At 42.7% G+C, this 23868-nt stretch overlaps 1 protein-coding gene and 1 long non-coding RNA gene across 7 annotated transcripts in view; one reads left to right on the top strand and one right to left on the bottom strand.

The window, feature by feature from the left end:
• The window catches only part of LOC137339955 (uncharacterized), a 66293-nt gene extending 46888 nt beyond the window's left edge, over positions 1 to 19405 (bottom strand). For 2 of the 5 annotated variants that reach the window (XR_010966653.1, XR_010966657.1), the window contains exons 1-2: positions 19303 to 19405; positions 10871 to 10937 (exon numbers count right to left, since the gene is read on the bottom strand). This is a non-coding gene — a long non-coding RNA (uncharacterized lncRNA). Of the gene's footprint in view, positions 1 to 10870; positions 10942 to 19297 lie in introns of all 5 variants that reach the window. The other 3 variants (XR_010966656.1, XR_010966658.1, XR_010966655.1) reach the window with 3 other exon arrangements.
• Positions 1 to 23868, top strand: part of LOC137339954 (metal transporter CNNM1) — a 106103-nt gene that overhangs the window by 63860 nt on the left and 18375 nt on the right. Inside the window, exons 6-8 of one of the 2 annotated variants that reach the window (XR_010966652.1) lie at positions 13185 to 13348; positions 14797 to 14916; positions 16311 to 16385. Coding sequence is in view for 1 of the 2 variants with exons in the window: in XM_068002060.1 (XP_067858161.1) it covers positions 13185 to 13348; positions 16311 to 16476 (330 nt within the window). In the remaining variant the exon portion in view is untranslated. Of the gene's footprint in view, positions 1 to 13184; positions 13349 to 14796; positions 14917 to 16310; positions 16477 to 23868 lie in introns of those variants that run through there. The other variant, XM_068002060.1, reaches the window with a different exon arrangement.

The raw sequence follows: 23868 nt of genomic DNA, 5'->3' as shown, positions 1-23868 counted from the left end.
TCCTTTCTCATTGATACCCACATGGACCACAACCTCTGGCTGTTTCCCCCCTCCCCCCCCACAAAATGTTCTGCACCCTCTCAGTGATGTCCTTTACCCTGGCACCAGGAAGGCAACGCACCGTGCGGGACTCACGTTGGCGGACACAAACACCTGTCCGTCCTCCTGACTGTCGAATCCCCTATCACTACTGCATTTCTATACTTCACCGTGCCCCCCGTGCATTCCTTTGCCCCATGGTGCCATGCTCAGGACTGCACTCCTTCGAGGTGTCGTCACCCTCACTGGTATGAGTGCCACACCCCCAGAAGATTCCTGCACTGCCTGCCTCTCCCTATCCTTTCAGATGGGCACCCACTTGCTATCCTGAACTTTCTGGTTGCAGGGTGACCACCTCCTGGAACGTGCGATCCAGGAGACCTTCAGCCTCCGTTATGCTCTGCAGTGACTGCAGCTGCTCCTCAAGCTCACAAACCCTCAGCTTGAGCTCGAGCAACTGGAGGCATTTCCTGCACATGTCCTGCATATGAAGCGTCCTGAAGTTTCCATATGGCACAGGAATTGCAGGCAATGGGTCTCAGCTGCCCGTTCATTATATTTAGAAACCTTTTTTTCTAAACTCCCGTTAGATATTCTATTATTAATTTACTTACTGTTTACTTACCCCGATTAACGTCCCCCATTATTCCGGGTGTCTCACAGCTTCTCCCTTCTGTTCACTGTGATATCACTCTCTCTGTTCTTAGTGATTAGGGCTCCTCTCTGGTACTCAGCACCGCTTCTCTTGACTAAATTATCTATTTATTGATAGACAATTACTTTTTAGTCTGTTGTGGTTTTTTTTGCTTTTTTAAAAAAAAAAATTTTAGCACCTAATTCCCACACTCACCAAATTCTCAAGTTCCCACTCGGTTCACGATCCACTTTCTTTGCGATCCGCTCTGTGCTTCAGCCCTCTTTATCATGAAGCTGGTACCCCTTTAATTTGTCCGATGATGAAGTGTGATTTAGAATTAAAAACACGTGGATAAATTTGCAGCTTCCATGTTCGGACAATCGTCCAAGGTTTTGCGATGTTGCCAGCTGTGTGCAAGGCCGCAACAACCAACGGGACCTCACAAAATTTACCTTGTGTTTTAAACTTATTTACTGGACACCAATTTAAATTTTAGGTTTGAATACATGTTGGATAGTGTAAGCATATATTTAAATTCTGACACTACCGTGGCTTGCCGCTTTACTGGTGCGTGAATTTTTATCACCCTTAGCATCACCTGGAGGCAGTTTCACTTCAATCCTGCGATCATTATGCAAGCTGCAAAAGTCAATAGTCAGTGGGCAGGATGATTGCCCAACAGGGGAGCTGAGGCGGCTGTGGTGTCCCTGCGTGATTTAACTTAACAACTGCTAATGAATTACCTCAGACAGTTCTTCTTAACACTGTTAACGGATATGAAAATTACAATCCGTTGAATTTATTGATGCATTTCCTTTCTTTCTTTGATGTTACCAAATTAGAAAAGAACTGGACTAATGCCAGGCCCCAGGGAAGCCTGAGGAGATGTCTCTTTATCTGAGTCCTTTTTATTTTCTCCTTCTATCTTTCTCTCACTCCTCCTTTGCCTTTCCCCACATTGCAGCCAAATTTTTATTCTCTGCTATTCAATTTTTGTTTATTTGCTGTCTTTCTCAATCTTGATTTAACTCACAATCTCAATCTCTCGTTACTGCACCTTTTAATACCCAAACATCTTGCAGGACACTCACCGACAAACTTCCCGCTTTCTTGCAGGAGAAAGTGGTGCATAACAGAAGGCAGCAAGTGGCAGTGGCTGCATGGAACATAAACCTGCTGGCCTCTCAGGATGACAGCATTCCTGTCCCACACCTGCCACTCCACCACTACCCTTGCTGTTGCCTGTCAGCTAGCCAGCCCACTCCCTGTAGAGTATTGAAACTTTATTATAGGAACAGGAGTAGGCCATTTAGCCCCTCAAGTCTGTTCTGCCATTCAGTGAGATCATGATTGATCTGTGACCTAACTCCATATACCCACCTCAGCCCCATATCCCTTAAAACCTTTGGTTAACAAAAATCTATCAATCTTAGATTTAAAATTAACAATTGAGCTAACATCAACTGCCGTTTGTGGAAGAGTGTTCCAAACTTCTACCACCCTTTGTGTGTAGAAGTGTTTCCTAACTTCACTCCTGAAAGTCCTGGCTCTAATTTTTAGGCTATGTCCCCTAGTCCTAGTATTCAAGTATAGGAGATCTCCAAAAACAGGTCCTAATGCATCAGCAACCAGAAGCAGTAATCCAGCAACTAACCTGTAACTCCTGCATGATCCCTTTAAATAGCGCTAGTCGGGGGGGGGGTCCTCAATGCCATTTAAGACCTGTTCAGCTGTGCGACGTTAAGACAGTGTGTTGGCTGGAGCGTGGAGTTCCAAAATAGCAGTGGTCCCTTTAAATCAGCGTTGCACATTATAATTTACATCATAATCTCCCTACTCTACATGCTGCCGGCGTTGGGTAGGTCCATGTGCGCAACCACCTTTACCAAGATGGCGTTCTGCGCACGTTACACCAGAGGTGTGCATGCGCATCTCGGACACCTTTTTCGGGGCTTAGTTGTCTGCGTAGCGCCTACAGAACGGGTGCTATGAGGCACAATTTAGTCCCCACTGTCTTTGCATTCACAAGCTAAACTGTTCAGTCACCGGCTTCAATCTACTTTCCTAATGTAATATACGAGTCACCAAAGGTTCTGCTATATTTCTGGTGCTGCCATTTTGAACCATTTCCTGCATTGTTCTGAGATTAATAGCAGACTATCCAGTAAATTGTCACTTAGTTCTGTTCAGTATTGTGGCTGCTGTTGGTCACTGTTGCAGTCGCAGTTACACAGATTGACTGCAAGTAGCAGCAAATCTTTGAGCTGAAATTGCACTGTTGAATATTAGTAACAAACCCGTTAGTGTTTTCATATGACGTTCCTTAGTTTGCTATTTCAATAAAGCTGTTAATCCATTTATTTAATCTAATTATTTAAATGGATTAACACCTTTCATTAAGTAGCAGAAGAGGACATTTGTATGAAGCCATTAGCTAGTAGTATCACACTGTGCTTCTTGCCCTTTTATTTCCGTAACAAATGCAAACACCAGAAAACCAATAAATTACAAAATAAAAATATCTTTTATAAATTATAGGAATACTACATTGCAGAAGAAGTCCTGCAGTTTTTGAACGTATGAAGAGGGTAGAATGTTTTTGGTTAGATGCCAGTGATTTTATTAGATGCTAGTTAATCTCTTAGATTATAATCAGTCTCGACAGTTATTCATTTGCTGTTGTACCAGGACCCAAGGCACAACGGTATCGAAGCAGCGGATAGCCAATTGTTTGCATATGAAAGCGCTTCGCCTTGCTGGGAAGGAGCCCAGGGAGCAGGTTAAGAGGCAGTCCATGTATCTATGGATGCTTTCTGGGGACTTTTCAATCACACATGCAAGGCTGCACATGGAGCAGTCCTCGCGCACTATTGTCTAGATTTAACTGTAGCACACATAACTTTTGGCATGTAGGTGATGTTACAGCTCCTAAAGGGGGCCCCTTCTCCTAAATTTGTACTACTTTGGAGCGCTTGTATATAACAACAGTGGCTACACTTCAAAAAAATAATTAATTCGAAGTGAAGTGCTTTGGGATGTCTTGAGGGCGTGATGAGACACGTTCTCGCTGTCCTGAAATAACCTTGTTAAACTGCTGCAGTGCATTCCTATAGATCGTAAATACTATAGCCGTAGTCTGTCGGTGATGGAGGGGGTGGATGTTGAGTCCAGTGGCAGGAGTGCCGATCAAGAAAACTATTCTGTCCTAGATGGTGTCAAGCTTCTTGATGGCTGCACCCATCCAGGTGAGTGGTGAGTATTCCATCACACCCCTGACAAGCCTTGTAGATGGTGGAGCAGCTTTGAGGAGTCGGGAGGTGAGCCACTCATAACAGAGTACCCAGCCCCTGTCCTGCTCTTGTAGCCATGGTGTTAATATGACTGGTCCAGTTAAGCTTCTAGTCAGTGGTGAGCCCTAAGATATTGATAGTGGGGGGAACTCGGCAGTGGTGGCACCACTGAAGGTTGGGGGAAGCTAGCTGGGCTTTCTCTTCGTCATTACCTGACACTTATGTGGCACAAATGTTAACTGCCACTTGTCAGCCCAAGCCTGGATGTGATCCAGGTTCTGCTGTATGCGGCATGGACTGCTTCGTTATTAGAGGAGTTGTGAATGGCGCGCTGAGCACTGCGAAATCAGCAGCGAACAGGCCAACTGCTGACCCTGTGATGCAGGGAAGGCCATTAATGAAGCAGTTGAAGATGGTTGGGCTGAGGCCAAACTCCTGCAGTGATATCCTGGGCTGCGATGATTGATTTCCAATGACCATCCCTTCCTTTGTGTCGAGTATGACTCCAGCACAGTTTCATTTTAAACTTAAGCTAAATTAAAATTTAAATAACTACTTAAGAACATAAGAACATAAGAAATTGGAGCAGGAGTAGGCCAATCGGCCCCTCGAGCCTGCTCCGCCATTCAATAAGGTCATGGCTGATCTGATCCCAACCACAAATCTAAAGAACACAAGAAGTCGGAGCAGGACCCGGCCACATAGCCCCTGGGCCCTCTCCGCCACCCACAGGGCATTGACCGATCCGAACTCAGCTTCATGTCCAATTTCCTGCCCGCTCCCCATAACCCCTAATTCCCTTTACTTCTAGGAAACTGTCTATTTCTGTTTTAAATTTATCTAATGATGTAGCTTCCACAGCTTCCTGGGGCAGCAAATTCCACAGACCTACCACCCTCTGAGTGAAGAAGTTTCTCCTCATCTCAGTTTTGAAAGAGCAGCCCCTTATTCTAAGATTATGCCCCCTAGTTCTAGTTTCACCCATCTTTGGGAACATCCTTACTGCATCCACCCGATCAAGACCCTTCACAATCTTATATGTTTCAATAAGATCGCCTCTCATTCTTCTGAACTCCAATGAGTAGAGTCCCAATCTACTCAACCTCTCCTCATATGTCCGCCCCCTCATCCCCGGGATTAACCGAGTGAACCTTCTTTGTACTGCCTCGAGAGCAAGTATGTCTTTTCTTAAGTATGGAGACCAAAACTGTATGCAGTATTCCAGGTGCGGTCTCACCAATACCTTATATAACTGCAGCAATACCTCCTTGTTTTTATATTCTATCCCCCTAGCAATAAAAGCCAACATTCCGTTGGCTTTCTTGATCACCTGCTGCACCTGCATACTAACTTTTTGATTTTCTTGCACTAGGACCCCCAGATCCCTTTGTACTGCAGTACTTTCCAGTCTCTCGCCATTAAGAAAATAACTTGCTCTCTGATTTTTCCTGCCAAAGTGCATAACCTCACATTTTCCAATATTATATTGCATCTGCCAAATCTCCGCCCACTCACCCAGCCTGTCTATATCCCCTTGCAGGTTTTTTATGTCCTCCTCACTCTCTACTTTCCCTCCCATCTTTGTATCATCTGCAAATTTTGATATGTTGCACTCGGTCCCCTCCTCCAAATCGTTAATATAGATTGTAAAGAGTTGGGGACCCAGCACCGACCCCTGTGGAACACCACTGGTTACTGGTTGCCAGTCCGAAAATGAACCATTTATCCCAACTCTCTGCTTCCTGTTCGATAACCAATCCTCCACCCATGCCAGAATATTACCCCCAATCCCGTGATTTTTTATCTTAAGTAATAATCTTTTATGTGGCACCTTGTCGAATGCCTTCTGGAAGTCTAAATACACTATGTCCACTGGTTCCCCTTTATCCACCCTATACGTTATATCCTCGAAGAACTCAAGCAAATTTGTCAGACATGACTTCCCCTTCATAAAGCCATGCTGACTTTGTCCTATTAAATTATGCTTATCTAAATGTTCCGTTACTGTCTCCTTAATAATAGACTCCAAAATTTTACCCACCACAGATGTTAAGCTAACTGGCCTATAATTTCCAGCCTTCTGCCTACTACCCTTTTTAAATAACGGTGTTACATTAGCAGTTTTCCTTAATGCGAAGGAGTGGTGAGGATAGCTGTCCTCAACTGTAAGGCAGCATTTGATTGACTATGGCACCAAGGAGCCCTAGCAAAACTGAGGTCAGTCAGGAAAATCTAATTATTTAAGTGGCCTGTTGAGGACAGCTATCCTCAACTTCCCTTAGCATTAAGTAGTTATTTAAGTTTTAGTTTAGCTTCGGGTTACAATGAAATGTTGCAGTAGTGCAGGCCGGAGAGCTTTTTCTCTTGTGGAAGTAGACGGCCTTCAGTAGCACTGCCATTTACAGTGTCACGATGACACTTTTATATGCATAGTTAGAATGTGGTTTCCTCAAAACTATCAAGCTAGGCTATACTCCTACAGAGTATGAAGAATAAATATTCACAGACTGAAAAAGGCCTTACAGGTAATTAATCTACCTTTCTATATTCGTAGGGTTGAGAAAAGGGAGGAAAAGCAGAAACTAAGGAAATAAGTGGTGGGAGGAACAGACATTGGGAACATCACACATTTCAGGCCAATCTGTGTATTTGATTATCTGAATTGGGTCAGCAGCATTAAAAACGAAAAAGGAGTTTTCACGGCCACAGGTTATAGTGTGGTGGTGTGATGGTGCAGTGTATTGCACCCCCTCATGCACTGTGCCGTGGAGTGGTAGGTTGTGGGTTTGCAACTGTGACCTTCCACGTGGTAACAATTTTATCCATGTTATTGTGTGGAGCTAGTGAATGGAAGCCAGATCCCTGCAACACTTCCCAATTCCCCCGGTCCTGGATGGAGAAGGGGAAAATCAGAGAGAATCATACTAGGCTACTCTCTCACATTTCTTTCAAGATCTGGGAACAGGTCACCTGCTTGTCCCCAACCAGAGATGGGGAAACCCAAGAAAAGAGATGGGTAGAATATACCTACAAACAATTTTGTTAGAAGTCTTAGCCATAATAAATGTGATTTTTTTTTTAAAGAAAGAACAACTCTACCAGAATGAGGTATTTCTCAAATCTTTGAATTAAAGACATTTAATCGGAATATGTTAGTTAGGATAAATATGGTTTCTGCAATATTCTAATTAGTACTTGGCTTGCATGAACTGTGATTACTAATTTTTTTCTTTGTGTTTGTGTGACCCTAAAACATTTCCTCCCTTTCTACCTTGTCTTTGTGTAGTGCCCGTTTCTGTGTCTCGAACCTTTGCTTTCAGCAGAGGCGAATCTCTTGCTGGGTCCCCAGGTAATTTTCTGTGGCTTCATTACATAATTGTATTCTTCCTAGATATATTCAAAAGTCTCTATTGCTGTGTCTGACATAGACACAAATCGTATTTATCAGCCCCCAACTTCACCAGATTCCCTCTCCACACATTTTTGCTGTCTTGTTTCATGTTTTCTATCTTTTATTTATAATAATTCCTGTTTGCCTCTTTCCATCTGATAATTTTGCTTATTTTTTTCTTCTCTGCATTTCATACCTTCACCCATTATCTTTGTCTCTTGCCCTTGCTTATCTTTCATGAATGTAGACTTTTTTGCCGTGAGATTCCTGAGGCTGTAATTCCCATTTATACCCGAGGGGGGCCTGGAATATGGACTGGATCTCAGCTCTTCCGGGATTCCACCCTCTTTAGACCAGACCTTTAAATTTTGGCCAAGGGGCTGTGAGTGAATCTTCTGCCTGTGCCGTGACCCACCGCCCCCACATCAAGTGGGCATGTCGGTGGAAGGGGAGGTTCTCGCACTTCTACCTTGCAAGGCCTTAGCAGAACTCGCACCAGTTTGAGACCCAATGTGCGTCCCATTGAGGCCTTCTGAAGGCCCCAAATCTTTGATGGAGAACGGTAATTAATTCTGGAGAGATCAATTACCTTCTTTAGTTGGGATTGTCTCCAGTGAGAGCCAAAGACTTTATTTGGGTCTCTCGGGACTCTGCTGCACCCCTAGACCATGCTCGGGCCGGGGTGACTGCTGCTGATGTGTTCTTGCAGGCAGCAGTCACTGCCCCGATTATGCAACTAACCCCATTCTCAGGAATTGGGTCAGGGCCTCGGGCTTGAGGCGAGAGTGGGCAGAGATTCAGCTCCGCTGGACTTATACTGGTGGAACAGGGTCCCAGGAATTTCCAGGCCAGATGTCTTCCAAATGGTCTCATCCCTTTAAGTCCCCCATACTGCTGTTCTCTTTGGCCTTGAGATGGCGCCATGAAATACCAGCATACAAATGCGTAATGTATTTGTATGAAATTTTTTCCTGTGCTATTTTAATGGTTTGTTTTAAGATTATCAAGTCAACTCCTGTGTTAAAATAGCAAGGAAGGAATTTCTTACAAATGGATTGAAAGATTGAACAGGTTGGGTCTATGCTCATTGGATTTAGAAGAATGAGAGGAGATCTTATTGAAACATACAAGATTCTGAGGGGACTCCATTGGGTAGATGCTGAGAGGATGTTACCCCTCATGGGGGAATCTAAAACTAGGGGGCATAGTCTCAGAATAAGGGGTCGCCCGGTTAAGACGGAAATGAGGAGGAATTTCTTCTCCCAGAGGGTCGTGAATCTTTGGAATTCTTTACCCCAAAAAGCTGTGGTGGCTGAGTCATTGAATACATTCAAGGCTGAGTTAGACAAATTTTTGATCAGCAAGGGAGCCAAAGGATATGGGGAAAGGGCGGGAAAGTGAAGTTGAGGTAAAAATCGGATCAGCCATGATCTCATTAAATGGCGGAGCAGGCTCGAGGGGCCGAATGACCCACTCCTACTCCCATCTCCTATGGGTTAAGCATTTGTACACCGGTATTCCAGGGCCTAATTTCAAGGTGTGTGTGTGTGGTCTGTCTCTCTCTTTGCTACTTTGTCTAAACAAAATAAGCAGCACTTAGCACTCTTCAATGTGTGTGTTATTTTCTTTATGTAAGTTTCTGTTAGCCAAATACTGTTACACATTTATTTGGCTGAACCCCATAACCCACTAATCAAGAATTTGTTGTATGTGTTCAAATGTATTTTTAGTATCTCTGTGTGGGGTTCTGAATTTTTTGGTCATGAAGTCAAGAAATGTTAATGTTGGGGAATGGAATACCTTCCATTTTGAGTGCCCAGTCACACTTTTTTAAAAAAAAAACTGCTTGATGCCATAATGGAAAGACAATAAGATTGGTATTCTAGTAGGATGAAATCAAATACGCTGAAGGGCTTTCTTCAACTTGTGAGTATCCTATTGAAGAGCTAGCATTGGAAGAAACACAAGGAGTCAAATGACCTCCTTTTTGTGCTGTAATTTCTAGGAATCACTCTCCGGTCAGACACAATGCAGTTAGATGCAAAGCAAAGTTCCCTCTACATTGGCTCAACGAAGTGTTTCAGCCACAACTTTTTTTAATTCATTCATGGGATGTGGGCGTCGCTGGCAAGGCCAGCATTTATTGCCCATCCCTAGCAACTCCATAACAACATCCCCTATTGCAGCAGTGTGGCACTTTCTGATTTTCACACCAAACATTTGGTGAGCTTTTTGAGAGAGATTGCTAATTTAGTGAAAGGTTAAGGGCAATTTTGTTATGTGGGGTGATGCCCATTAGAAATTGGATTGAGATTGTCCAAACTCATTTTGTTTATTTTGCTAAAGTAGTTGGTTAATGATGAGTCAGGAGTCCTTATTAGGGAAGGTCGGCCCCAGAACCTTGCCATGTGTAGCTTGTTTCATTTAAGGCTTCAGCCAAGCAGTGAAGAGCTTCCACTGTCAAGGATGTTTGCTTCCAAATGAAGTCACCAGCAGCAATGTGTTCTAGAAGAGCTAAAAAATACGGCTTTAAAAAAGAAGGCATCTGGAAATGTTTTCTGGATATGACCGAACCCATTTTATGTCATTGTATGATACTGAACATGTTTGTTATAGGAGAGAAAATCTGTGCAGTTTACCTTAAAAAGCTATAGAGAAGAAAAAATAGCTAATGTTTAAGATGTTTGTAAGTAAAAGAAAGAAGAAATAAAACAAGACTTGCATTTATATAGCGCCTTTCACGACCTCGGGATGTCCCAAAGCACTTTACAGCTAATGAAGTACTTTTGAAGTGTAGGTAATGTATGTACTTTAGAAAATAGAAGTCAGAAATAGAAAGATTGTGAGAGCTGAAAATCTGAAATACGAGCAGAAAATAGTGCAAATGCACAATCTGTTAGGTAGTGTCTGAAAGACATTGGTGAGTTAAAGTTTCAAGGCATCTGACAAAGGTTCCCACCAAAACAATCGATCATCCCTCTAATTATGTACCTGATATGACACAATATTAATATTACTTGCAATCAATAGAGTCATCTTATCCATGGATTCCCTTGTAACCAGGATACTTTGGGGTACAAGTGGCTCCAAGACAACATGCCTCACAATGCAGTTGGTAACAAAGTCAACCTTCTCTGGCAGACCTGAACTAGTAATGTCTGCAGTAACCAAGCACTCTTGATGATTGACTGGCTAGATTGGTTCACTGGTGAAACATGGAGGGGTAGACATGCCACTGAAGCCAGGAACTCTTACCACTCAGCTCCAAAGAACTCTAAGCTGACGGCTGGCCCTAACTAGTTATGCAGTGGGAAGCTTATCCCTCCTCTGTACTAAACAGCTGCACGGTTTCAGCTGGCCAAACTCCAGCAATATTCCTGCGGCATTTAGGAGTCCCAAAGCTTTAGCTTTGCAAACCTGTACCTAAGCTATCTGAACTTAAGTAAGTGGGGTGTGTCCCTATGAGGGGAGAGTATGCACTCTGCATCAGGCAAACAGAAATTCTATACTTACAGATTTCTCAGTAGCTTGATTTGGAGATTCTAACACTTAGTGATGGGATTCCACTAAAGTCCGATACCTGGCTGACAAAGAAAAAAGGATTTTTTTAAAAGGTGCTGACATGTTTAATTTCAACAAAAGTTGGGCTCCCTGGATTTTTTTTGTTATGTAATATCTGCAAGAACTATCACGAATGACCAACACTTATTTCTAAAAGCAATGAGATTCTAATGGTGGGACGTGGTGCTCGAAAGATGGTTAGCAGTTATCAATATTTGTATGTGTGTATTTTATATCATTAAGATGAAGGATGTTGGTGCAGGACTACAGAAGACTTTTCTCACTGTATTTATGGTCCAAGCCAGTATCAAGCACTTCCGCTTCAGATGTTGTGCACAATGCAGAGAAGAACCACCCCTACACTGACCTCAACAATGCACCATAATGCCCGTCTCAGAAATGCAACAGCAACAACGGCTTGCATTTATATAGTGCCTTTAGCTTGGAAACATATCTCTGGGTGCGTCACAGAGACATAAGGAAAAGCTAACACTGAGCCAAAATAGAGATTAGGAGGGGTGACCAAAAGCTTGGTTCAAAGGAGTAGCTTTTAAGGGAGGTCTTAAAGGACGAGAGGGAGGTGGAGGGGCTAAGGGATTTTTGCACACCCTGCCAATGGTGGAGTGAAGAGAAGGGGTGATTCATAGGAGTCCCAGAGTTCAATTTAACCAGTGTGATGTGACATTTCTATTTCTAGCACCAGCCATCATTGTAGCCTTTTGAGTTAGACTTTGCCCACAAGGAGCTGCTACAAAATTCATATCACGTGGGACCTTCACTACTGTCGGAGGGAGAAGACTTTATTCTATGGATGTGAACACTGATGCCAGAAAGAAAAAGACCAAGTTTGAACCTATTGAGCCACTTAAACCTTTCACTGACTGGTTTTAGAGCTGTGATGATCACAAAACATTTTGTTTTGCCATTGGCAGCCAGCTAGGATTTCATTGGATGTAGTTTTAAACAACAACAGCAATTTGCATTTATATAGCGCCTTTAACATAGCAAAATATAAAGAAGCTAAGTGTTGGTATTGGGCACGTTGCATGTCAGATTGGCAATTGAATGGCTTGAAAGCCAAAAGATAACTCAGCATGGTAAAGGCAGCCTTCTTGGGTTTTAACATATTAACTCTGTTTTTTTTCCAAGTGCACTTTGATGGTAGAAATCTAACATTTGCTGATGACCAGTTGGAGATTATGGGGCTGATTTTCCTGTGGGCTCTATACCTGGGTGCTAGTCAGGCACAGTACATCCTGTAGTGTGCTGTGCCTGACCAGACCTGAACCTCTGGATTTGCAGATTTAAGTAATTTGCAGGGCCATGACACTCCCACAGTGCAGCCCTGCTCCCCCGGCAAGGCATAGTACCAGGAAGCGGGGGAGGAAAGTCTGCTGCTGCTGCAGAACTGAGGCCTGCAGCAGCAGCAGCAACTCCGTGGTCAGAGCCTTCTCCAAAAATAGTAGCCAGAAGATCTCCTGTACCCAGCCCTAGCCCGATGTCCCTGTACTGAAGCTGATCAGTTCCTGGCTGGTTTCTGCCTGCCCCTTTCTGAACCTCTAATCGAAGAGGAGATGGGCATAAGGCCCACTTCTGGGCAGCCCTCGAAATGGGCACCAAGCTGGCCAACTATGAGCAAAGTGAGGTAGAATGGTCAGGAACATTGCCTTTCACCTCATTTAAATTACTGCCCCTAGCTTGTGACCATTGTAGTTACGACATTGTGGATTTCCACCCCTATTTCCTTTGCTGTGCACCCAACGAATAAACATTCCCTGGAAAATCACAGGAAAATTGGCCGCTTAAAAGTTTCTGGTCATGAGAAATTGTATGTGTTACTGACCAATAGATGGTGCTGTTAACCGTTGCTCAACAGCAATGCAAACAGATTTACTTAATGAGATTTCAGCAACCGATGAGTTCACTTTTTAAAAAAAAATTATATGATAACTTGGTCACACACTAGTGAGAGATGTTGTGAAATGTCTCAGCAGCAGCAGACTGGTTTTTATTGTTGAAATGGTGCTTACAAGGGCAGCCATTTCTGACCAGGCTTAGAACCATTTTTGAAGTGTAATGATCATTGTAGCACTTTGGATCTTCAGCTGGTAGCTAGCTTTGTCAATATCATTTAGGTACTTTGTTTTATCAGGAGCTTACCAATCTTCTATAAAATTTTTGTTACTAGCATTTACATAAAACTGTTTGCAAGGTAACAACTAAAGGGTGTTATTTTATTTGTCTTTGATATTTATGTATTACCCAGTCAACAAATCACCATCTCGCAGCAGTGGATTACAGAGGTCCGAATCAGCTAGTCGAGCAGATCGGATTGAATTTGGGGGCAGTACCCACCAGTTAAACCTGAGTAGCTATAACTATCTTCCAGACTACTCTGTACGGCAATTAACTGACCTCCAGTTTGTGAAGGTAATAACTTGCTTCTACGTTATGATCCTCTAATTAAGTATGTTGTTTCAACTGTATCGCTGTGTGGATGGAAGCTGATCATATTTGATAATGCATAGTGACAGAACTGTACATTGCCATAATTGTATTAGCCACGGCAACCCTCTGGCCAGTGCATCCCTACACATAGAATGCTGAACTTGAGGCAAGTGTGCAAATCTAACTCATGTTTTTGACTAATCTTAATGTGGCCAGCAAATTTTTAGCGCTAAGGTTGTTTACACAAAGTTTTGAATTAAGGTTCATACCTGGAGGTGTATGTACACGGGTCTTTGAGGGTGGCAGGACAGGTTGAGAGGCCTGTTGAAAGGGCATGTGTGATCCTGGACTTTGTTAATGGAGTTCAAAAGCAAGGATGTTATGCTAAACCTTTATAAAACACTGGTTAGGCTGCAGCTGGAGTATTGTGTTCAATTCTGGGCACCTCACTTTAGGAAAGATGTCAAGGCCTTAGAGAGGGTGCACAAGAGATTTACTAGAATGGTACCAGGGATGAGGGACTTCAGGAGAGACTGGAGAAGCTGGGATTGTGCGCTTAAGAACAGAGAATGTTAAGGGGAGATTTGATAGAGGTGTTCAAAATCACGAACAGTTTTAATAGAGTAAATAAGGAGAAACTGTTTCCAATGATAGAAGAGTCAGTAATCAGAGGTCACAGATTTAAGGTGATTGACAAAAGAGCCAGAGGCGACATGAGGGAACATTTTTTACGCAGTGAATTGTAATGATCTGGAATGCATTGCCTGAAAAGGTGGTGAAAGCAGATTCAATAGTAACTTTCAAAAGGAAATTGGATAAATACTTGAAGGGAAAATATTTACAGGGCTATGGGGAAAGAGCAGGGGACTAACTGGATAGCTCTTTCAAAGAGTCGACACAGGCATGATGGGCCGAATAGCCTCCTCCTGTGCTGTACCCCCCATGATACCCTTCCTCAAAACTGAAAAATGTTTTTGAGATTTTAACCATTTGGGTTTCTCGAATAGTTTACACATATTTAAACAAAGAACTTTTAAGGGATACTGGGGTATAAGTCAATGAAGTCCATGGAAACGAAAATCAGGAGGAATGCAAATGGAGCTGCCAATTCACTGTCGCCTGTTTTGCATTACCCGCCCAAGGTGAATTTATGCCCCATCTTTTTTGAAGAAAGGTTTGGTGAATCATTTTTTCATATAAAGACAGTGCAATCTTGCAAATTGCTTTGAAACCCATCATTGTATCACTTGTTTGTGACAGGTACATGTGTGCATCCTTATTTTCAAGTTTTGCCAAACACTTCTTCACAAAGCCAGTCTCAAATACTGTTACCGTTCCAAGGTTATGGTTAAAACACAGGTGCTGCAACTCACCTATTCTAGTCTGGGATTGTTTGATGCTAACACTCGTTGAAAACTGACTTTCCTCAGAAACTAAAGAATTCAGAGATCAGTCGCGCATACCCAGTGGCTTAACGTTGGAGTGACTAGCAGTGAATCAGTGGAAGATGACAAAGACATCGTTGATGTCCTGGGCTAGGAGGGCAAAAGGTCAGCCATCTACTAACGACTTCTACTGGAATGTAGGGACCTGGGTGTCCTTGTACACCAGTTACTGAAAGCAAAAATGCAGGTGCAACAAACAGTTAGGAAGGCAAATGGTATGTTGGCCTTCGTTGCAAGAGGATTTGAGTACAGGAGCAAGGATGTCCTACTGCAGTTATACAGGGTCTTGGTGAGACCACATCTGAAGTATTGTGTGCAGTTTTGGTCTCCTTACCTAAGGAAGGATATACTTGCCATAGAGGGAGTGCAGCGAAGGTTCACCAGACTGATTCCTGGGATGGGCAGGACTGTGGTATGAGGAGAGATTGGGTCGACTCGGCCTGTATTCACTCAAGTTTAGAAGAATGAGAGGGGATCTCGTTGAAACATATAAAATTCTGACAGGGCTAGACAGACTGGATGCAGGGAGGATGTTTCTCCTGGCTGGGGGGTCCAGAATGAGGGGTCAGAGTCTCAGGATACAGGGTAGGACATTTAGGACTGAGATGAGGAGAAATTTCTTCACTTAGAGGATGGTGAACCTGTGGAATTCCCTACCACAGGAGACTGTGGAGGCCAAGTGACTAAATATATTTAAGAAGGAGCTAGATAGATTTTTAGACACAAAATGAATCAAGGGGTATGGGGAGAGAGCGGGAATATGGTATTGAGATAGAGGATCAGCCATGATCATATTGAATGTTGGAGCAGGCTCGAAAGGCCGAATGGCCTACTGCTCCTATTTTCTATGTATACGTGTGTGGACTTCAGGTTTTTTTTTATTCGTTCATGGCATGTGGGCTTCTCTTGCAAGGCCATCATTTATTGCCCATCCTTAATTGCCCCTGAGAAGGTGGTGGTGAGCCTCCTTTTTGAACCGCTGCAGTCCGTGTGGTGAAGGTTCTCCCGCTGTGCTGTTAGATAGGGAGTTCCAGGATTTGACCCAGCGACGATGAAGGAACAGCGATATATTTCGAAGTCGGGATGGTGTGTGACTTGGAGGGGAACGTGCAGGTGGTGTTGATCCCATGTGCCTGAGGACAAGATTGACAGGCTCGGCTCTGATGTCCCTCCCCTCCCGATATAATGTTGAGTAGCTTGCCAACAAGGCTCTCACACGTATAATAGCCACTTACATGAGGTTTCAGAGCATGGCCAGCTGTGGAACTGTACCCCACCGTAAGTCAGTGCTTTGAGAGTGGAGGTGATCAAATGGGATAAAACTGGGATGGGGAGTAATTTATAAAAATGCGAGGTGAGGTATACAGACAAAAATAAATGATATTTAACTCATTAATGTGAGAATTGTTCAGTATTCACTCTTTCTATCTCCACCATATTTCTCAGAGAACCTGCATACCAGGTGTGTTATGAAATTGCATGGCTTTCTTTCTGCTCAGATCACGAGGATGCAGTACACAAATGCAGTAACAGCCAGCCAAATGGACAGTTCTCCCCAGACACCTGATATCGACAAGTCAATAACAGAATCGACAAGTAAAGACCCAACAACCAGCATGTCCACCGAAACCACTAACTTATTGAATGAGAAGAACCATGTGATTCGTAAGTCACTGAGCCGTATCCTTGATGAGAATTTATAGCTTACTTGGATGCCCTGAGTCCTTAAAAGCGCGTCTAGCTTGGATGTATCAGTGCATTAACAGACTTCAGTGCCAAGCATTCTATTTTTTTTTAATTTATAAAGGAGAAATGGAGATTAAGACCAGCTAACCACTCTGCATTAACTGAAGCAAGCTTGTTCATTTGCACCTCAAGTTTATGGCTGCTGTTGCTGCGGTATTTGATATGTACCTTTAAACTTCATATCCATGACCATGTAACCTTGGTTGTTTTCCCTCCTTATTGTCCACTGTACCTTAAACCCTGCACTGACTCTTGCATATGTTTACAATGTCTACGGCCTCACACGAAGCATTAAAGGCTGATGAACAGTATTTGACTGTGAAGAATGCTGATTGCAAAAACCCTTGGAATGCTGCATTGCAATGCACTACAAAGGTTGTGTATTTTTTTCTTTGTCATTTGTTTATTTTTTGCCATTTCTAACTCTGCATGTTTTTTTTAAACTATTTCTGCACATTGTGTTTATAGCCATTACTAACATGGTAATGAACTGTTGCTGAGAATTTTCTGTTGTAGAATGGGAAGGCACTGAGAGTTCATTTAATTTGCTTAACATTCCCCTCCCTCCAGTGCAACATAAAACATACTGGACTGTTCATTATAACTATTAGTGGACAGATATGGATTCCATTTTAACTATGACGCCAAATTTTGGAAGTTAGAATCATAGAATGGATACAGCACAGAAGGAGGCCATTCGACCCATCGAGCCGGGGCCGGCTCTTTGTAAGAGCAATCCAGTTAGCCCCAGTCGCCGGCCCTTTCACAGAAGCATAGAAAGTTACGGCACAGAAGGAGGCCATTCAGCCCATCGTGTCCGTGCCGGCCGAAAAAGAGCTATCCAGCTTAATCCCACTTTCCAGCACTTGGCCCGTAGCCCTGTAGGTTACGGCACTTCATGTGCTCATCCAAGTACTTTTTAAATGAGTTGAGGGTTTCTGCCTCTACCATCCTTTCAGGCAGTGAGTTCCAGACCCCCACCACCCTCTGTGTGAAAAAGTTTCTCCTCCGCTCCCTTCTAATCCTTCTACCAATTACTTTAAATCTATGCCCTCTGGTCACTAATCCCTCTGCTAAGGGAAATAGGACCTCCCTGTCCACTCTATCTAGTCCTGTCATAATTTTACATACCTCAATTAAATCTCCCCTCAGCTTTCTTTGTTCCAAAGAAAACAACCCCAGCTTATCGAATCTTTTCTCACAGCTAAAATTCTCCAGCCCTGGCAACATCCTCGTAAATCTCCTCTGTACCCTCTCTAGTGCAATCACATCTTTCCTGTAATGTTGTGACCAGAACTGTATGCAGTACTCAAGCTGTGGCCTAACCAATGTTTTATACAGTTCTAGCATAACCTCCCTGCTCTTATATTCTATGTCTCGGCTAATAAAGGAAAGTATCCCGTATGCCTTTTTAACCACCTCATCTACCTGTCCGGCTACCTTCAGGGACCTGTGGCCATGCACTCCAAGGTCTCTTTGTCCCTCTACACCTCTCAGTAGCCTCCCATTTATTGTGTACTCCCTTGCCTTGTTTGCCCTCCCCAAATGCATTACCTCACACTTCTCTGGATTGAATTCCATTTGCCACTTTTCTGCCCACATGACCAGTCCACTGATATCTTCCTGCAGTCTACAACTTTCCTCCTCACTATCAACCGCACGGTCAATTTTTGTATCATCTGCAAATTTCTTGATCAAGACCCTCACATTCAAGTCCAAATCATTAATATATACCACAAAAAGCAAGGGACCTAGTACTGAGCCTTGCAGGACCCCACTGGAAGCCTTCTAGTCGCAAAAACACCCGTCGACCATTACCCTTTGCTTCCTGCCACTGAGCCAGTTTTGGATCCAACTTGCCACTTTCCCTTGGATCCCACAGGCTTTTACTTTTTTGACCAGTATGCCATGTGGGACCTTGTCAAAAGCCTTGCTAAAATCCAAGTAAGCTACATCAAACGCATTACCCTCATCAACCCTCCTTGTTACCTGCTCAAAAAATTAAATCAAGTTAGTAAGACACGACCTTCCCTTAAAAAAAAAATCCATGCTGACTCTCCTTGATCAGTCCGTGCCTTTCTAAATGACTATTTATGCTGTCCCTCAGAATCGATTCCAATAATTTGCACACCATCGAGGTTAGGCTGACTGGCCTACAATTGCTCGGTCTATCTCTTTCTCCCTTTTTAAACAACGGTGCAACGTTAGCAGTCCTTCAATCCTCAGGCACCAAGCCAGTAGTCAGGGAGGATTGGAAAATGATGGTCAAAGCCTCCATTATTTCCTCCTTTGCTTCACTTAACAGCCTGGGATACATTTCATCCGGGCCTGGCGATTTATCTACTTTCAAAGATGCTAATCCCCTTAATACTTCCTCTCTCACTATGTTTATCCCATCCAATATTTCACACTCCTCCTCCTTAACTACAATCTCTGCATTGTCCCCCTGTTTTGTGAAGACAGACGCAAAGTATTCATTAAGAACCATATCCACATCTTCTGCCTCTATACATAGGTTACCTTTTTGGTGTCTATTGGCCCTACTCTTTCCTTAGTTATCCTCTTGCTCTTTATGTATTTATAAAACATCCTTAATTTTACTTGCCTGTATTTTTTCATGCCCTCTCTTTGCTTTCCTAATTTCCTTTTTAATTTCACCCCTGCACTTTCTATACTCCTCTAGGCTTTCTGCAGTATTGAGCTATTGGTGTCTGTCATAAGCTTCCCTTTTTTGCCTTACCTTACCCTGTATGCTCCTTTTTATCCAGGGGGCTCTAGATTTGGCGGTCCGACCCTTTTTCTTTGTTGGAACATGTTTACTCTGAACCTCTTGCATCTTCCCCTTGAATACCTCCCACTGCTCTGACACTGATTTACCTTTAAGTAGCTGTTTCCAGTCCACTTTTGCTAAATCACTTCTCAGCTTAGTAAAATTGGCCTTTCCCCAATTTAGAACTTTTACTCCTGTTCTACCTTTGTCCTTTTCCATAACTATGCTAAATCTAGCTGAATTATGATCACTACCAGCAAACTGCTCTTGCACTGATACTCCTTCTAACTGCCCAGCTTCATTCCCTAAAACCAAATGCAGAACTGCCTCTCCTACCCCCGCCGCCTTGTTGGGTTTGCTACGTACTGGCTAAAAAAGTTCTCCTAAATGCAATTTAATAATTTTGCGCCCTTTATAGCTTTTGCACTGATTGTATCCCAGTTAATATTAGGGTAGTTGAAATCCCCTACTATTACTGCCCTATTGTTTTTGTACTTCTCAGAAATTTGCCTTCATATTTGTTCTTCTATCTCCCTCTGACTGTTTGTTTGGGGGTCAATAGTACACTCCCAGCAGTTTGACTGCCCCTTTTTTGTTCTTTAGCTCAACCCATATGGCCTCATTCGATGATCCTTCTAACACATCATCCCTCCTCACGGCCATACTTGTTTCTTTAACCAATATTGCCACCCCCCTCCTTTTTTATCCCCCTCTTTCTCTCGTCTGAAAACCCTGTAACCAGAAACTTTGAGCTGCCATTCCTGCCCCTGTTCAAGCCATGTTTCTGCAATAGCTAAGATATCGTACTTCCACGTGTCTATCTGTGCCCTTAGCTCATCTGTCTCCTTCACTATACTCCTTGCATTGAGGTATATATCATTAAGCACTGCCAAACTCCTTTGTTGTCTAGTTTCTAACCTTTGTTTCCTCTGCCTTCCAAACTCACTCACTAATGTTCTGCCTTCCATTTCCAGCTCTGCTGCTTTCCCTTTTGAATCTACACTCAGGTTCCCATCCGCCTGCCAAGCTAGTTTAAACCCTCCCGCAAGGATATTGATCCCGTCCGGCTTGTACAGGTCCCACCTCCCCCAGAACCAGTCCCAATGCCCCAGGAATCTAAAGCCCTCCCTCCTGCACCATCTCTCCAGCCACGCATTTATCTTCACTATCCTCATTTCTATACTCGCTAGAGCGTGGCACTGGGAGTAATCCAGAGATTACTACCATTGAGGTCCTGCTTACTAATCTCTTTCCTAACTCCTTAAAATCTGCCTGCAGGACCTCATCCCTCTCTCGACCCATGTCGTTGATACCGATATGGACCACGACGTCTGGGTGTTCACCCTCCCCCTCCAGAATGTTCTGCAGACACTTGGTGACCAAGTTGAGATGGTTCTTAAGGTGTGCTGTAATGCCTTCTAGCTCCTCCAATGGATTGCTTCTTAAACTGTCCACTAAAATTTATTGTCTTGTGATAAGCTATGTGATTGGTTGACACTATGTGTTACTGGAGTTCAACAATTATTTCATATTTTTGTTTTGAAAAACTGATGAGGATGCCAGACTTTATGTGGTTGCAATAAGGACTTCAAAAGTTTTTGTTTTACATTTATTGAATGGTTATCAGTTTACTTCAGTTGTGTGACATGTGTTGAGAATTGCCACCGTATATTTTTCTACTGCTTGATTCTATAATGCTTTGTGCACTTTTGTTGGATTTATTGACAACCCCATTGTTAATTATGTCATACATTGAAGTGATGTCCCAGCCTAATGTTAAGGATGATATTTCATTCAGATGAGCATAAAAGAAGTCAGAGTGAATAGCACTGGGGTAAATAACTTCAATGGCCCTATTTACATGAAGTCAATAATATTGATTTTCTTAGTTGATTAGTTTGAAATTAGGTGACAAAACCAGATAAATGAATTTACCTTCAGCGTACATTTTGCTTCAATTTTTTTTGAATAATTGACAGCATGTTAACTAAATCTGGAATTTTCCAGTAAGTGCTGCACACACAACAGATAATTCTATTGATTGACTGATGTCTTTGTCAAACAAAATTTGTCATCAGTTTATTTTAGTGACCCAGTTTTCGACACCCACGTAAACACAAGGATCTGTTTTTGACTGATGAGTTTTATTGCTTAGTTTATCAGCTGGTTTTCAGAGTTAAGGATATTGACATTCTTTGTTTTTAAGTGTTTTGACTAGTAACTACCCTCTCCTATTGTGTTATATTGATGTAAATTAGCCATTAAAAAACCAAGCTTGTCTCAACTGCAAACTTACCTCTGTATAACAACTTCATGTAAAAAAGGATCAATGTGACATAATTTTCTCAATGAACATTGCCTGATATTAAAGAGGCATTATATTATGGCAATTATGTAAGTTTAAGAAAGAGTATCCCCTTCACTTGGACTACATACACTGACATCTAAAACAATTGACATTTCCCCTATTTAATTATTTTCAAATATTCCAATTTAATTTTGAAATATTTCTTTTGGGTTCTTATTATTGATTTCCAAGTTGCTATTGTTATTTTTGCCTAAATTTACTTGACTTTAGGTTTTGATACATTTTTAAGAAAAATGGCTTGTATTCAGTAACGAGCGAACATTTTTACCTTTCCACTTCTCGTCTCTCCGTTTCCCTGTTACACCCCCACGTGAGAGGACTGTGTGACCTGCACCCTCCCTGGTTATTGCAGTTCACTGATTGTCCACTTGTCGGTGCATAGAAGAGCCCCTGACTCTCCTTCGTACTTCATTCCCGCCTGTGGGGAAGAGTCTTATCTCTGCTTGGTGCCTCCAAACGATGGCACAATTGAGAATGGACAAGTTGTTGAGAAAATGAGGGTATAAACACATCCACCCACTAAACTCTGGGTCAATATTTTAAGCGGCCTAAATTACTGCACTTGTGTGATGTGATTATAAAAGATGCTGCTGTAAGCTCACAATGCAAAGTAAAGGAGCTCTATGCCTTTGGTAGTACGTGAGGTTAAAGGACAAACAATCTGCTCTCTAAGTTAAGTCATTTTAGATATATTTATGAGAACCAACAAAGGGGATACTCTCTCTTTAAAGGTAGCCATTTCTGCTGAAATATATACATGTATACTTCAGGACTAGTATTGAGCAGAGTGGCAGAAACTTGGTTACTTTAAATTTACTTTGAAAACTTTGATACCCAACCTACTTCCTGTAGGATATGGCAGGTAGGATGGCACAATGACAGCATGGTGGGGCACCAACATGCAATGCCATGGAATGATGGGCAATAGTCCATCTGGGTTTCCCCACGCAAGTTTCCAATCTGAACCTATGCCATAACGAGCAGGAAGCATAAGTTGAGTGATAATCGGTGGAGGGTGGGGGGGGCGGGGGTGAGTTATCCTCGGTCACTGTTGTGTATCTCCTATATGAAGAGTGAGAACATGATTGGCAGAGGCCTGAGAGCTCTTTACCCACATACCTGCCTATCCGCCAGGAAATAGTCTGTGGCCCAAGAAAGTCTAAAGGAAAATTAAGTATTTCCAAAATGGGAATGGGAGTAAGAGAAAGAGAGAATGGGTCAGAATTTGCTGGCAAAATAACGGCGCGTTTAATGCGCATGCTGTTAATAGTGTGTAAATCGTCCAGCAATTTGTGGTGAGGAAGAAATACCCCATGAGTTGCGAATCGCCACAAATTGCTGGATGATTTGTGCCGCTCTGCCGTTAGCCTTGCGAAAAGGGCAGCTCGCCCTCAACCTCCCCTTGAGTTTCAAAAATTGCTGCATTTGCACATTAATTACCAATTAAACTCACCTCAGAAAGTTAGGACTGGAACTTAACAGCATATGGAACCTTTTAATGATTTGTGTTCCTGCAATGCCACTCAACCTCTCCAGCCCAGAAAGGGAATAATTGAAATTGTGGAATCTTATTCCTACTTGTAACAAATTGTTGTTAGAAATTTTTTAAATTTAAAAGTTTAATTTTTGAATTTTTTCTTACTTTTCCTTTTTCTCTCTTTTCTCTCTCTCATAATCCAATCTTTCTTTCCCTCTCTTTATTTCTCTTTCTGTAACTGATTTGACTCTAATTCACCCTATTTCCTTCTCCATCGTTCCTCTATTTCTATCTCAATCCTTAAATCTCATTGGTTAAGAAGATAGACTGTTGGCCATGTCGTTCACCAAGGTTCCAGATGCCCTGTTATCAGCTCGCACTTTCAGCAATTTGCAGTGCAAAAAACTTTCGAGCTGAAGGGTGAGGGAAAAAGTCTAACAAACAAGGCATGCCGCGAGATGCCCCACTCCAGCAAATTCTGGGCCAATATTTTATATGCTAGGATCTTGGAAGTGAATTTAGTATATTTATTTAATTGAAGATGTATGTGCTTTTTTAAATAATGTGCTGCTGGTCAGTACCAAAGAAGTAAAGCTTGGGTTTCAATGTAGGGAACACCTATAAAAAAGCCTTGGAGAGGGTGCGGAGGACATTTACCAGAATGATACCAGGGATAAGGGATTTCAGTTCTGTGGA

Source organism: Heptranchias perlo, chromosome 21 (assembly GCF_035084215.1).
Source record: "Heptranchias perlo isolate sHepPer1 chromosome 21, sHepPer1.hap1, whole genome shotgun sequence".
Taxonomy (NCBI): Eukaryota; Metazoa; Chordata; class Chondrichthyes; order Hexanchiformes; family Hexanchidae; genus Heptranchias; species Heptranchias perlo.
This window is presented reverse-complemented; position numbering and strand designations above follow the sequence as displayed.